This window comes from Nicotiana tabacum, chromosome 17, assembly GCF_000715075.1.
Source record: "Nicotiana tabacum cultivar K326 chromosome 17, ASM71507v2, whole genome shotgun sequence".
NCBI classification, from domain to species: Eukaryota; Viridiplantae; Streptophyta; class Magnoliopsida; order Solanales; family Solanaceae; genus Nicotiana; species Nicotiana tabacum.
The window spans coordinates 70,120,610-70,135,890 of record NC_134096.1 but is presented as its reverse complement, the minus strand read 5'-3'; the positions used below and the strand labels follow the sequence as shown (position 1 = coordinate 70,135,890).

General features: G+C 36.5%; 1 protein-coding gene across 4 annotated transcripts; it reads right to left on the bottom strand.

Moving 5' to 3' along the window:
- Positions 1 to 830: 830 nt before the first annotated feature.
- Positions 831 to 10,379, bottom strand: LOC107799550 (multiple RNA-binding domain-containing protein 1-like). 4 transcript variants are annotated; one of them, XM_075234461.1, is made up of 16 exons: positions 10,159 to 10,379; positions 9,711 to 9,760; positions 9,480 to 9,587; positions 9,035 to 9,149; positions 7,971 to 8,692; positions 7,710 to 7,841; positions 7,441 to 7,530; positions 7,168 to 7,291; positions 5,651 to 5,974; positions 5,282 to 5,346; positions 4,464 to 4,626; positions 3,165 to 3,269; positions 2,945 to 3,046; positions 2,682 to 2,855; positions 1,389 to 1,520; positions 831 to 1,300 (listed from the first exon to the last, which is right to left on the bottom strand). In XM_075234461.1, exons 2-16 carry the CDS (start codon positions 9,716 to 9,718, stop codon positions 1,130 to 1,132), a joined length of 2,535 nt encoding a protein of 844 aa, XP_075090562.1. In that variant the 5' UTR covers positions 9,719 to 9,760; positions 10,159 to 10,379; the 3' UTR covers positions 831 to 1,129. The 4 variants fall into 4 exon arrangements, with proteins under 4 accessions (XP_075090562.1, XP_075090565.1, XP_075090563.1 ...); XM_075234464.1 differs by having other exon boundaries at positions 7,971 to 8,696; positions 10,159 to 10,286; XM_075234462.1 differs by lacking the exon at positions 9,711 to 9,760 and having other exon boundaries at positions 10,159 to 10,317.
- Between the last annotated feature and the right edge of the window lie 4,902 nt (positions 10,380 to 15,281).

Genomic DNA, 15,281 nt, shown 5'->3' with positions numbered 1-15,281 from the left:
TCTATATTTGGAGAAACTTAGGAGAGAAAGAGAAACGTTTGGAGTAACTATAAGAAAAAAAATTGTTTGAAGAACATGAGTATGAAACCGCAAGCTAAGTGAGTCTATTTAGTAGGAGTAATTACTATTTTGGTTATTTTATGCATATGTTCTATTGTCTAGTGGATATGAACAGAACTATTGGTATGTGTTTTTAGGAGTTGTTGGATCCGGAACAAAGAATCATAGTTCGCTCTTAGAAGATTTGATTTTCAGTTATCTATTACTCAAAATATTTTCTTTTTGTGCATTTAGTTTTTGACATCAGTTGAGCCTATATATTTTTGTGACGGAATCAGAGTTTAGTGCGCATATTTATCTTTAAAAATTAAACCAATGCGGTCGTGCTCATTTATCTAGACTGCTTTCATGTTCTGGGGATAAATTTCTAGTTCTTTCTTTAAATTAACCAATGGCATGTATATCTCAACGGACAAATGCGGATCCAGGATAGGAAACACAATCTTTCAGTAAATCGACTCTCTGTTGCCCTTCTGTTTCTTTTCCGATAACCAAAAAATTCACTATTTCCATCTTGAACTATTCACTTTGAAACTCGATGAATAATAAACCTACTCATCTTGAGTCAAACAAGTATTTTCTTTTGGTTTTTAGTGTGATAGTAAACACAATCTTTGATTAACCCCCTGTTATTCAGACGAAAAGTCAAAAGTATCGAACTATGTTTACCTACTTTGATCATTTCGTCACAACCTGACAAGCACAAGAATTACAGATTAACTTTGCAGCAGAGCCTGTGGAAAGTTTTCATGAGCTAAAATACAAACTGAGAACGATATCAAAACATTACATTAATGAACAAAGCTGGAAAACTCTAAGTTCTGAGTGAATCTTGTCCCAAACAAAAAATGGTTAATTTTGTAAACCAAGAGAACTCTCAAGTGCCACCCTCATTCTAACAAGATTGACTCTTTTACTCCGTGAACACGATTGAACAAGCTCTGGTCTTAGTACCATTTGCTATTAGGACTGCCAAAATTAGTAGCTTTAACCTATACAAGACAACTGATTCGGGATAAAAGGGAAAGAATTTTACCCATCCTTGTGTTACATATAGAGTTGTGAAGTATTAATCAGCAATTCGCTCAAATTTAAGACTCCCTTCGTCCAATATAGCCATGTGCTTTCTCTTCTTGGATAATTTAGCAGTTTGAAACCCATTTTGCTCAGTACTAAATTGAGCAGCTGTGCGAGCGCGTAATTCCTCTAAGCTCTCACCTTCCTTGGCTCTCTCCAGAACCTGAGATGGAACATACACATACACAGCATATTATTTGGTGATATTTAGGTAGATATACACAATGTCTGAGAATTGCACGATGACATACCAAATGGCGCCCATACAAGTGAGTATTGGATAGAGCTTCAATGGCATTCTTTGCCTCTTGTTTCGTAACAAACTCTACAAATGCAAAACCTCTATGGTTCCCAAATCTCATCGGCAGCCTTAAGCTCTTTATCTGTAGGATGAATTTAATTTGATGTCAAAAGGGAAAAAAAACGACGTTAAACAGCTATGAAATAATGATGATACAAAAATAGCATACATGTCAGACTTTCACGGAATCAAAGCATTGCTTGGAATGGTTTATCCTTGACCTAGCCCATAGTAGCTAGATCACCTACCATGCATCATTCTGTCTAAATTAACATTTTTCAGACTCGTGATTTCCATAACTTATTTTGTTACCCACGACGCTTGACCAAAAAGCATTACAAAGCAGAGAGAATCCGGATGCTCATTTAAATCTGCATAAAATAGGCTACCAGGCAAAATTGAAGTATGGGACCCTATAGTTTAATCTGTTTTTTGTTTTTCCAATCAAAGTTATATACATCACAGCAAAAAGAATATGTAGTACTCAACGGATTTTAGAATGATTAAGAGCCAAGGATAATGTGCCCATTCTTCTACCCTTCTCCACTTGAATATCAAAACGATTAAGTAGCTTTTATTTGATAGTCACAATTGATTTTTCATTGATTATTAGTTCCGAATTATACATTTGAGTAAATTCTAACTTGAATATCAGACGATAAGAATGTTAATTAGGTAATCAGAATAGATCTTTCATTAAAAATTAACAATTTCTAGGTATTAAATACATAAATCCTACACTTTTATTTCGTTTAACCTGCTTTATATCGTGGTCTAAACCAACCAAATGGAAAATTGTGAGAGCAAGAAACTGCTACATAAGAAAAAGCACATTGCAACAGAGACACTACAAACCCTTGATCTCGATTATCTTAGAAGAAACAAATTAATATAATTAATCGGTAAACGTCAGTTTTAAGGATTCAGACCAAATTGAAAAGGAGACACTACAAACCCTTGATCTCGATAATCTTAGAAGAAAAAAACTTAATTCGGTAAAACTCACTTTTGAGGACTCAGACCAAAAGATCAGCATCAGTGAAATTCTACGAGTTCAAGACATATGAAGCTTCTCTCACACGGACTCAAATTAAAACGCTTCGGATATAATACATCCCCGTGTCTCACAGCCATATTTCTCCTCAATCAACATCTAGCTTGGGCGATTTTAACACCAAAAGACCTAGTATCACCATTTTACTACATAGTATCACCATAAGATACCAACAGTTAGAGGAATTACCTGCCCAAATGGACTGAATAGTTGCCTGAGATCTTTTTCAGTTGCCTCAAAAGCAACATTCCTAACAAGCAACTTAGTCGAGCTCTTGTCATTCTCAGTTTTCTTTGGAAGTTGACCATCCTTCTTAGTGTGACAAAGTTGCAATATAAGTGCATGACCATCCAAAACAGTGCCCTGAATGACAAGAGATGGGAAGTTGAAAAATTGGTTGTAAGTGCCCCAAACGTATGGATAGAATGTTAAAAAAAATTCAAAAAGATTACCTGCAAATCCTTGCAAACATTGATTGCTGTATCAACAGAATCAAATTCAATGAATCCAAAACCCATTGAGACATTCTTTCCGTTCTTTACATGCTTCTTCACCTTCACAGAATAATATTAACAGGTGTCGGAGGAAGATGAGTCATTTTCTCAGGCAGCAAGGAAATATTCTTCCAAGATAGTAAAAGTCTCAGCATAAAAAAGAGCCAAAAGAACTTACTCTCACACTTAATATTCGTCCATCCTTTATGTGTTGAGTGAAATGCTCTTTTAAACTCTCATCAGACGTCTTGAAATTTAGGTTCTTGACATACAGTGATCGTGACTGGAAAGGTGGAAAGCAAAAACATTAATCGGTTACTGAAACATGAAAAGAAACCTGGAAACTCAAGGCAGCTAGAAAAACAAACAAGAGGCAACAAGGGATTTCTAAAACTGTAATGCTTTTCCCTGTTACTTGTTTCCTGTAACTGTACTTTTTTGCCTTTGTTATTAGGAATAGCATGAATCTTTGGTAATAGTAGAGCAGTTGAACCAGCATCCATGAGAATTAAACAGTCTGCTGATACCTAGAGTAAAGTCCATATCAATGTTATTTATTTCTGATGATTTACGGCGAATCTATCTCCTTCTTCCAATCCTTGATTTGCAGACTATATGCCATAACCCATCAAAACCACTTAGATTCATATGGCAAGCCATAGTTCATTACCAATAAAACAAAAGTTAGATGAATGGGTAAAGACTAAGTTTAAGAAAGTGTAATATATTCCATATTTTTTTGTATGACAAAAACAACTGCACCTCGGTCCCAAGCAAGCTGGGTTCAACTATATGAAGCCTCACTATTCATGTTGCTCTATTTAAGCCTGTCTTAATGCAATCTTATAAAGACATAGTTTCTCTAGTATAAGTTATTTAAAATTTCTTCTTTTTTTTAAAATTCCTAAAAAAATATTGGACATAAAGTAAACGTACTAACATGACTAAGACTTAATCCCAACTAATTGGTATTGCTTATATAGATCTTTTTCTTCCATTGTCCCCCTACTTCTCTGCTAGATCTATTCCATGTGTGTAAACAGGCAAAATTGAACGAAATTAAGGATGATGTTGACGTTACAAACTTCTTTAAAATGTTACACAGATGCTGCTCTCTTGAAGTTATGTGTAGTTGTCTGATACCAGTCATTTTCTCCCCTGGGTGTGTGTGTTGTGGGGGTGGAAGGGGGGGGGGGGGGGCTCTGAGGTCCAAGGAGAGATGAGATTAAATTCCTATTAAATCGTTGTTGTAAAATGGCATTCATCAAGTAAAATTTCATGGTGCAACGCATGCCCGGGCGACAAGAAAGTGCATAACAGACCATTCATCAAATAGAAGTGCTAGGATCCACAAAGCTTTATTTGCTATACAAGTAGAATAAACCACTAGCAAGTAAACTCTTACAAGCATTGGACTTATCGACAAAGTACTTTCTATAAATAAACATGGGAAACATTGGTTTTACAGTTCATATACCTCAACTCTATCAGGATCAACATCTGGATCTGTTATTCCTTCCACTTGTTGCTCTAGCAGCACTCTCTTTGCGTCATCTTCACCGACGATAAGAGTATTTTTTGAATCACTTGTTTGATCAAGAATATTTCCAGGAGCCCACTCCAAATAAAGGGGAGTGTCCCTGCATTAGGACAAAGGGACTATTGTTACTTCATAATTCCAGACTTTCAAGATTCAATCAACATATGTAAAAAATTAAATGCAGCAAAGGTGATATAATGCTAGAACAACAAAAGGTTAGCTAGGAGAAATCTCAATCTTGCAAAATCAAAAATCGAAAGGTATTTTAAAGTAAGCAGGAAATAGACGCCAAGTTTCGTCAAGCTTGAAAAGATCATGTGTCCAATATGAGTTACCAACTTAGCCAACTTTTTGAAGCCAAAAGAAAAAATTCAGGAACTCAAGAGAGGTTCTTTTGGTGGAAATTTCCCAAGACCCCATTATTGATTTTACCACTCAATTTGATTGCTTATACAACATAAAAATCGTAAGCCCACAGCTGCAACTATTACATAAGTCGATTGCAGAGCATGTATTATATTATTTAAAGAAATAGTTAAACCTTTAGTCAAAAGAAACTGAAGGCTATTTGAAAGCAAGAGCTCAAACAATCAAGACATGGCCACCACATGGCAACTATCAAAATACTTAAGCTATCCTAATCCTGCTTTGTTGTCAATCATGACATGAAAATACCGTTTTCACATATACTGCTACTTGTTAAACTAAGAAAATCACCTTTGTATTAAAGGCAAGAAATGAATGTATACACTTACTTGTAACGTTTGTATGCTAGACCCCGGAAAGCTGCACGTGCTTCTGCCGGTTCTAGGAAGACAACCTGATTGTTATTAATAACAGAAACAGCAACAATCTTGTTATGACCAACTATTTCCCAGATACTCACACAAGCAGAATATTGATCTATTAATATCAAACCGGAAGTTTCCATAGGTAATAGTGTTTAAGGCACGAAAAGAGTGACTATTACCATATTGTTTTTCTTAATAATTAGACTATTTCCAAAATGCACTATCGGGAAAGTAAGAAAAACAGATAGAGAACATTAAGATCAAGAATTTTCATTTTAAACAAAAGTTTTCAGAGAATTTCAAACAAGAGGCTACAAAGCTAAAAGCACCTACCAGAGCTAAGGTTTTGGTGGGAGGAAGAATAATCTTGTCCAGGCTCCCAAACTTTCCAAACAAATTCGCAAGTTCACCTTCTGACGAACCATAAGGCAAATTCTTGACTAGAATAACATGATTGCTTCGTTTCACTCCATCAGTTTTCCCAGCAGCATATTCTTCCAATGACGCAATATTAACTCCAGATTTTGCAAGTGCCTTTTTGGTCTCAGCTATCACTTGAGTCTCTCCCAATGCTATACGTACTGCAAGATCATCAGCTTCTCTATCAAGAAGATCACTTTTACTCACTCCAAATTTTCTTGCAATATTCTCGACAACCTAAATATTCCAAAGAACAGAAGGAGATCATTTTTCCATTCAACAGCACGTCCAAACACTGACACAGTATGATGCATGCTTAACCCAAAAGAGAACAAAACCGAATCATCTTACAAGAAGAAGAATATACTCCAACAGGAACTAAAATAACCCCAATCTGATCATAGGAATCAACATATACTCAATCAATTAAAGCAAACATATCCAATCTGTAGAAGTTGCTACCCCCCCCCCCCCCCAAAAAAAACACTAACAGATGGACAGATAAAAAGTAGAAAGCAAAAGATAGAGGAAGAAGATGTTAAAGAAAGAGCTAACACAAATTTATAATATCTCTTCTCAGGCTGAACTGCTATGAACCTCCAACTGTGTGTTGGCTATTGCAGTCATACCTTAGTTTAGGACCTTTTAAACAAGTAAAAACACCTTAATATAAGATTGTGTTCGTAAGAAATCTATCGAAAGGATGGCATGGTACTTCAAAATGATAGGTTGTTTTCATGTTGCAGGGAAGACCAGGTCAACTTGCAAACTCTGATTATTTCATTTAGACTCCAGCTAACAGCCTAACATTTGTTTAACGAGATATAGATGGTGGTATGGCATTATCCTCACTTTCCTTTATGGGTGACCCTGCCATTATTATCTGTAATTAGACATTCAAGAAGAATCTCTGCTAAGATCATATTTTTCCACCTAGCTCTTGTTATTGCAGTTACACGAAGGCTGCTCTTAGCCTTGGCCTTGCACAGGTAGTCCAGCATCCATAAAGCAAACTCAAGAGGGCTTGTCCATGAAGTATTAAGCATATACATTGCTTTACATTAGTCAAGCTAAAAAAAAAGGCCTTTTTAACCTTCCCCTAAATGATCCCAATTTATTGATGTCTTCCGCTTTTTTTCCAATGGTTGCACATTATAACTGGATGTGTAGTCCTTTCTCTGTTCCAAATGAAATAACTTGCTTTGTAACAAAAAGCATACTTATCATGATATCCAAGTAACATCTTCAAAAATTTGGTTTTGTTGAGTTGACAACAATCCAGAAAAATCAATGAGCATCCCGACTCATATGTAGACGTGTAGAAGCATAATTAAACAACCAGTCAATCTTACTGTTTCTAGCAAACAGAAGAGCACCAACATTCACGGAAAAGATGGAATTCAATTTATAATATCTGATTGTGTACATACAGTGTCTGGGCGCATGAAGAGAGTATTCCATGAACGTGTATTTCCACTAGCTTCAGATGCCTTCTTTTCCTCTTGTCTCTGCTGCTTAAATGTTTTTGAAGATTGCTTGGTATTGGCAACTGTCCTACAGATTAATAAACAAATTATAGCAAGGTAGATCCTAATAAAAAGGGCGGAAAAGGGAAAGGGCTTCTTTTCACATACATGTATATGCACACAATCTTCAGGGGTATGAAGTTATGAACATAGACAAGAGTAGGAAACACCACTTACTCTGTTTTCTCTGAAGGAACTTTCTGCTTTGCTGGCATAACATGAAGTAATCGGCCTTGAAAAATTGAACTGTCCAGCTCTGCTAATGCCCTGGAGAACAATAAATGTACAATGTGAGGAACCACCAGAACATGCAAAGTCAATACATGCACTAATATATATAGGACACGGAATTTATAGCATGAATATCAGTGTGCTTCTTGCAGGTAAAGTAATAGATTAAAAAAGTGCAGTAGCTTAGAATTGGATGCTGATTGACAGGTACCTACCTAGCAGCAGATTCTGGTAATGAATAGAGAACATATGCAATTCCCTTGGACCGCTTTGTATCTTTGTCAACAACAATATGAACCTGTGAAACACTGCCAAATTTTCTAAAATGCTCTTCCAGCTCCTCTTCCCTGAGTCACCGAACAATTATTTTAACAAGAACACATATTAGGCACATTAAAATCTTTAAAGACTCAACAACATATAGTGATTCAAATCACACAAAAAAATGAAAGGGAAAAAGAAAGAAGATGCGTTACGTAGTAGTGTATGGAAGATTACGAACAAATAATCGTCCGCTCTCCAGATCTTCTTCTTTTTCATCCTTAACACTTGATGAAGGATCAGCAGGGTCAAGTGATTCATTGTTAAATCTGGAGAACTCATCATTCAACAATTCCTCTCTATCATCAGGTTCAAGGATATTACCAGCATTTGCATCTTCACTGCTCTTGCCACCTTCAGCGTCACTTTCGTTATCACTGTCATTGTCTTCACTACTTTCTGAGTCGGACCAATCTTTCCTCACTTTACTTTTGAAATAATCCATATCAGTCATAACTTCATCATTACGGGAGCCGTCAGGTTTCTCAGATTCTACACTATCTGAAAGATATTCTTCTTTTTTGCCAGCTTCACCTAACTCAGAGTCATCAGCATCCAATTTTTCCTGGCTCTTCTCTTTTCTCTGGGATTGCTTATTGGCATCCTTTTTACTTCGGGCAAGAGATGGAGCTGTTAGTGTATCATTTGCCCACAACTTTGACTTACTCCGAGGCTGCATAACTTCAAGGAACTCTTGAAGATGAGGATCCTCATCTTTACTCTCCTGTTTACTGTTCGTTTTGTCCCCTTTTAAACCTGCAGACTTAGAACTTTTTACTTTTGCATTCTCATCCTCATTTGTCAACTTCTCTTCTTTTTTCAAAGTGTGCCTGCTCCATGGACGAGGGATATTTGGATCCCCAATTTTCCTAGCAATCTGGCTATATGCAAATGCATCTTATGTTATCCTTTACCCATACCTCCGAAAATGACTACTCTCTTATAGAAAAATAAATTATTGACAACCTACGAAAATATGATTCAAATATCTCACAATGAAAAATAGAAATGCAAAATAAATAACACCCAACAAGATGTTCTGGAGCTTACAACAACTTCCATGAGGAGATTTTCTCTAGATTACTTTTAAAAAAACTATGAAGGTGCCATCTTTCTTTTATAACTGAATTATACAGAATATGGAATAGAGATATGCATTTTCTTACTGCACTAAGTATGTATGCAGAATATCAGAGTAATTGAAGCAGAAAAAACATACCTCACAAATAATACGGCTACTATCCATGAAAGACTTGTCAAAATACTTGATAGCTTCCTCAGCTTCTTGCTCCGTTCGAAATCCGACAAATCCAAATTGCCTGCTCTTCCCATCTCTGCTTAACGTGAAAAATGACAATCATTCGAACATGAAATAATTCAAAGTCAGAAATATACCCCAAAGATCTCCACACAAGCAAATATCAACTTATATATACCAGTCCAAAAGTCAGTTCTTGTTGAAAACATCGAAAACAACTGAAAAACATTAATGTTACTTTACATAAATAACAAGTTTTTTACTAGTTGTGGTTGGCTGTCACGGCTCTCTAGATCAGTTTCCCAGCATTTTGACCCGTTTCGGTCCAACAAATTTAGGATTCTCTACAGCACACATTACTATCAAAAAGAAAAAGTAGGAAGAATAAAATGGAAAGAAACTTAACTGAGTACGCATGAGCTTGGCGTCAGTGACTTCCCCCTTCTGGGAGAAGAACTCTCTGAGGCGGTCCTCAGCTACATACTTCGGCAAATTCTTCACACAGATTCGGGACCTTCAATACAAAAAAAAAATACATATTAAACATTTAACACTATCCAAAAGAACCAAATCCAAAAGCTAAATCAACCAAAAACTCAAAAACTGAATTCTGGGTATTCTTTAAATTCAAACTTACACCAACATAATCAATAATTCTTACAACTCCACCAAGAGAAAATCAAATCTCTGCATCCCAAATTAACCAAAAACACAAAACTCCATTTTGAGTTTATTCAAATTGAATAAACAAAAAGAAAAAAGCAATAATTCTAACAACCTGCACAAGATAATTCAAATATTTGCATTTAAAAATCAACCAGAAACTCAAAAACTGAATTCTGGTATTCCTTAAATTCAAACTTAAACAAAAATATTGCAAAATTCTTACAACCCCACCAAGAAAAAATCAAATATTTGCATCCCAAATCAACCAGAAAGACTAAACTCCATCCTGCGTATTATTCAAATTAAATAAACCAACAGAAAAAGCAATAATTCTTACAACCTGAACGAGATAGTTCAAATGTTTGCATTTACAGAAACAGAAACTCAAAATCTCAATACAAAAAGGCAATAATTCTTACATTGTGCTCTGTTGCTACCAAAATTCAACGTAGACAGCTAAAAGACCTTAACAAATTGATGTGGTTTTTTTATTCTGACTATAGTTTTGCTTCAAAGCAAAAGTGAGAGAGATGAAAGGCTGTTGGCGGTAGGGGTTTAAGCGACAGCGAGTATAATATGGAAAACGGATCGGGTCGGCATATAAGTAGGGTTCGGTTAGCTTTGCAGTCTGCCCGTTTATGGGGCGAAATGCACAAATACCCCTTTTGTTTAAAACATAACCAAACTTTACAAAGTATTTAATATTTAATCGCCTTGATAAGTCTGAATGTTCAAAACTTTAGAACTTCTAAAACTTTACAATAATAGTCTGTTTGGCCAAACTTCTAAAATTAGCTTATTTTGAGAAGTGTTTTTTATAGTAAGTGTTTTTCTCAAAAGTATTTTTGGTGAGAAGTGATTTGTGTCTGTCTAATTAATCTGAAAAGTACTTTTCAGCAACAATTAATGTTTGGCCAAACTTTTAAAAAGCGCTTCTAAATGTATTTTTCGCAAAACTACTTTTTAGAAAAATGCTTTTTGGAGTAAGCTATTTTTTTCTGCTTCTCCAAAACTGTTTCTGCTTCTACTCAAAAATATTTCTTTTTTCTTTTAAAAGCTTTACCAAACATTTCAACTTTGAAAAAAAAAATTGACAAAAAAAGTATTTTTGGCCTCGAAGAAGCTTGGCCAAATGGGCTATAATATGCAATGCCAATAAAAAGCCTTCTGAAAATTATTAAATCTGGCTAAGCTTTTAATATGTTATAAAAATAACTATAATTTAAATAATATGACTAGAAATGACAATCTTGTGCTATTTCTGATTTAAAAGTTGATCTAATCATTATTAAGTACCAATTGCATAAATCTTAGGGCTCAAATTTAAAAGGAACAAAGGACAAATGTGTCCCTCTACTTTTAAAAATTATCTACGTTTATCCCTAATTCTACTATGGGTCCAAATACGTCCCCACCATTACTGTGGCAAGGGACCCGCTCAATAAAAAATGCCACGTAATTAATTCTATTTTTTTCCTTCTCTTCTTTTTCTCTCTTCTTTTCCCTAAAATCCGAATCCCTTTGCCCTCCACCATTATAGCAACCTTAGCCACTAAACACATGAAAGAACTGGATATTTAATATTTGCGGCGGCGCCTTGAAGGCTTGAACCATCGTCCTCCATCTTGAACCACACTGAGACAATCTTTCACCACCATTTTCAACCTTGAAGGCTTGAACCATCGTCCTCCATCTTGAACCACACTGAGACAATCTTTCACCACCATTTTCAACCTCTGTCAACTATCCTCCCCCCTCCCCAAATCCACCCCAAAATCCCACTTCAAAAAAATCGCTATTCTTCATTTGTTAAAATCGCAGGTCTTCACTATTTGTGAAAATAAAAAGGATTCGAGAACTGAAAATTGATTGCTTTTTCCCTTGACTTGGTTAATAAATTATGTAGTGTTAATAATACACCACACTCGCTCACTATTATCACAACATCGAATTTTCTTTTTTTGTCTCTTACCTGAATTTTTAGATTACAAAAATAAAACTTTCCAATTTGTTCTATCAATTTACAAAGAAAAAAGAAGGATTTAGGTGGTATCAAAAGTCAAAGCTATCAAAACTTTCTAGGATTCTATTACTTATAATTTCTTGGTCTTTCTCTGCTATTCTTTGCTCTTTTGGATTAAGCACCAAAATAAACGATAGGAAAAAAAACATAAATCTTTATAGGTTTATTTTCTTTTGATTCTTGTTTTTTCTTTTCTTGGTGTTATCGATATGTTTTCTAGATTAGTATAAAAAAGGGAAGAATGAAGCTGAAAATATATGAAAATAGTAAAAGAAAAAGGGTTATAGCCTTTTTCGAGTGTTAATGGAGACGGGTAAACGTATGGGTTGTGGTTTTGCCCCTCTTTTAATTGATTATCATAATTGGTAGTGTTTTGTTTGACAAGTAATGATTCTATGTGGCTTTGCCCATTCAGAAAAGAGATAATCCATGGTGATGGGTGGGGTAAAAGGAAAGGTAAATAATGGTGGAGGGCAAGGGAGAAAAAGGGGAGGGATACACATGTTAGGGAAAAGAAGAGAGAAAAAGAAGAGAAAAAAATAGAATTAATTACGTGACATTTTTTATTGAGCGGGTCCCTTACCACAGTGGACAACCGTTAGAGTTGGGGGTATGTTAGTCCACTTTCTTAACGGTAGGGACGTATTTGGACCCATAGTAGAATTAAATATAAACTTAGATATTTTTCGAAAGTAAAGGGACAAATCTAGAATGTTTCCAAAATTTAAAATATGAATTTATTTCATACAATTTTCTCAAGTTTTAAGAACTTAAATTCAAAACTTTGATGTGATAATTTATGAATTGAACATTAGTGTCTAGTTATTCAAAAAAAATCAAAACTATTAATGGCTAATTGCATGGAATGCATAATTACATGGAATGCATTAAATGAAGTATAATTATCTTTTGCAAGGTCAAATCGTAGTTGTGCTAATTTATAGCAAAGTATGTCATTGACATTATATTTATTTATGTTTAGGTGAGCTAGCATATGAGAGGTTCCATAAAATATGTTTTTCGATATTAGTCTAAAATAGTCACTTAAATTAGGAATTTCTTGCAAAATCACACCACCAAAACTTAAACCACACAAAAAAGCAAATTCTGCACTTCAAAGAATTACACAAGATATTGTATAGGGTGAAATATGTTATGCTAAGCGGCCGCATAAGAGAGTGACACGTGGAGCCGAAGGCGGAGGATAGTTAAAACCGAAGGCAATTATTTCATTTATCACCGGAAAGAATGACACTCATAAAGATGCAATAAATACCTTCCGCCCGGTATTATTTAATGGAAATATTCCATAATATTTAGTGCATGACCCGTTACAAAGAATTTATCATTTATGCTCACCGCTACACATTCTTCAATGGCCCTCATAATTGACATTAAAGAAGGGCATGATCATAGGACCTTGTTCCTTATGTGCAACTATAAATAGTGAGCTTTGTTATCATTGTAAGGGACACGAGTTTTCTAACAAACTTATGCTATAATTGATTCAAAACTCTATACGATTTTATCTTCTTATTCCTTGATTTTAATGTTATTGTGCCCGGAAGCCCTGCACCCGGAATTATTGTTTCTACGATTTGTCTTCATTTCAAGGCTAAGTATTGCGTATTTTCTCAATTATTTTATTATTTCATGATCGAATTAATTCACTTGTCTATAAACCACGTATAAATTCAACTATATCATTTTATGGGTAAACAGTTTGGCGCTCACCGTGGGGCCTAGACATCCATGTAATTAAGTTGATCATTGCCTCTTTTACTAATGTGTTTGATTACTTGTCTTAGCAAAAAATCGCAAAAAAATGGCATATAATGGTGTTAACAACACACAGAGTCTTGAGGCCCAAGGAGACCAACCTCATTACGAGGATTCAGTCAGTGACACCCACAATGAGGAAAATGATGCTACGCCGGTCCACGACAGGCGGGTACCCGCGATATGTTCGGGAGGCGACTCCCGATGATGCTGAAGAGAATCATGTTGTTTGAGAAGTAAGAGTCCTGCAAGAGCAACAAGCGCCATTTTAGGTCATCTCACACGACATGATATGGTTATGACGGAGTTGAAGCAAGTGTTGTCGGGGGCTTCCAATAACGCGAATGGACGAGGTCCAGTTCCTACCCGTGCTCCCACGAATCAAACAACGCAGAGGGTAGACAACAACCCCCCAAGGGGTAAGGTTGGCTCTGATGGGGCTGGGGGGAGCGAATTCGGCCCCAACAATGAGAACGATCCCTTCAAGAGCGAACTCTTACGGTTTATGAGGGAAGTGAACACCCGCATGGACCAAATCCTGGGTGTACCACCAGTGCTGAAAGGGCCGGACTCAAAGAAGTATACTCAGCTACTGTACAAACCAAGCACAACACCGCAATTAATCCCGAAGCGGTTTAAAATGCTTGAAGTGCCAAATTATGATGGAACTTTGGACCCTTAAGAGCATATTACCACATATACAACGGCGGTGAAGGGGAATGATTTAGCACCCCCATGAGATTGAATTTGTTTTGCTGAAGAAATTTGGAGAGACTCTCACGATGGGAGCCTTGACGTGGTATTCGATGTTACCCGAGCATTCCATCGGTTCCTTTGAGATGCTCGTAGATTCTTTTATTAAGGCACATGTCAGGGCCATGAAGGTGCACACCCGAAAGACCGACATATTCATAATTGCACAAGGAGAGTCCGAGTTGCTACGGATATTCGTCACCCGGTTCCCAAAGGAGAAGATGTTGCTCCCGGCTATTCCAGATGAATGGGCGGTTGAAGCATTCACCAAGGGTCTGAATCTGAGAAGTTTAGACGATTATTGGAAATTGAAGGAAAGCTTGCTTGAGTTCCAAGCCACAACTTGGGCGAATGTCCATAACTGGTACGAGTCTAAGATGAGGATTGAAGATGATGAGATTGGCTTCCCGTCATCTGCAAAAGAATGGGAGAAGAATAAAGAAAAATCAAAAGAGGATTTTGACACAGATAGACGGTCTTCGAGGTGCCGGATTTTTCTCTACGAACGGGCCGAAAGAAGCTGCAAAGGTCTCTGGTCGGCAGACAGGTTCGTTACCGACAGAATAATTGATCGTTGTCGGAACAACAAATCACTGCAGGACAAAGAAGCGTCGGGAACATGGGATCCATCCTACCCCTAGGATATCAGAATACAACTTCAACGTCAGTGTAGTAGAGTTGGTATTGTTTGTGAGGAATATTAAAGATGCACAGTTCCCAAAGCCGATGAGGTTTGATCCCCGCCAAAGGGATCCCAAATTGTGGTGCGAATACCACATGATGAATGGACACCGGACTGGGGACTGCCGACATCTGCATGAAGAGGTGGCAACGCTGCTAAAAATGGTCATCTCAGAGAATTCTTAAGTGACCGGGCCAAGAAAAATTACGGTCGCAACCGTGATAACGCGGAACCCTCAAAAGCAGGAGAAAACCCTACGCGCCAGACAATCAACATGATATTCGGGGGGGGGGGGAACGATATCA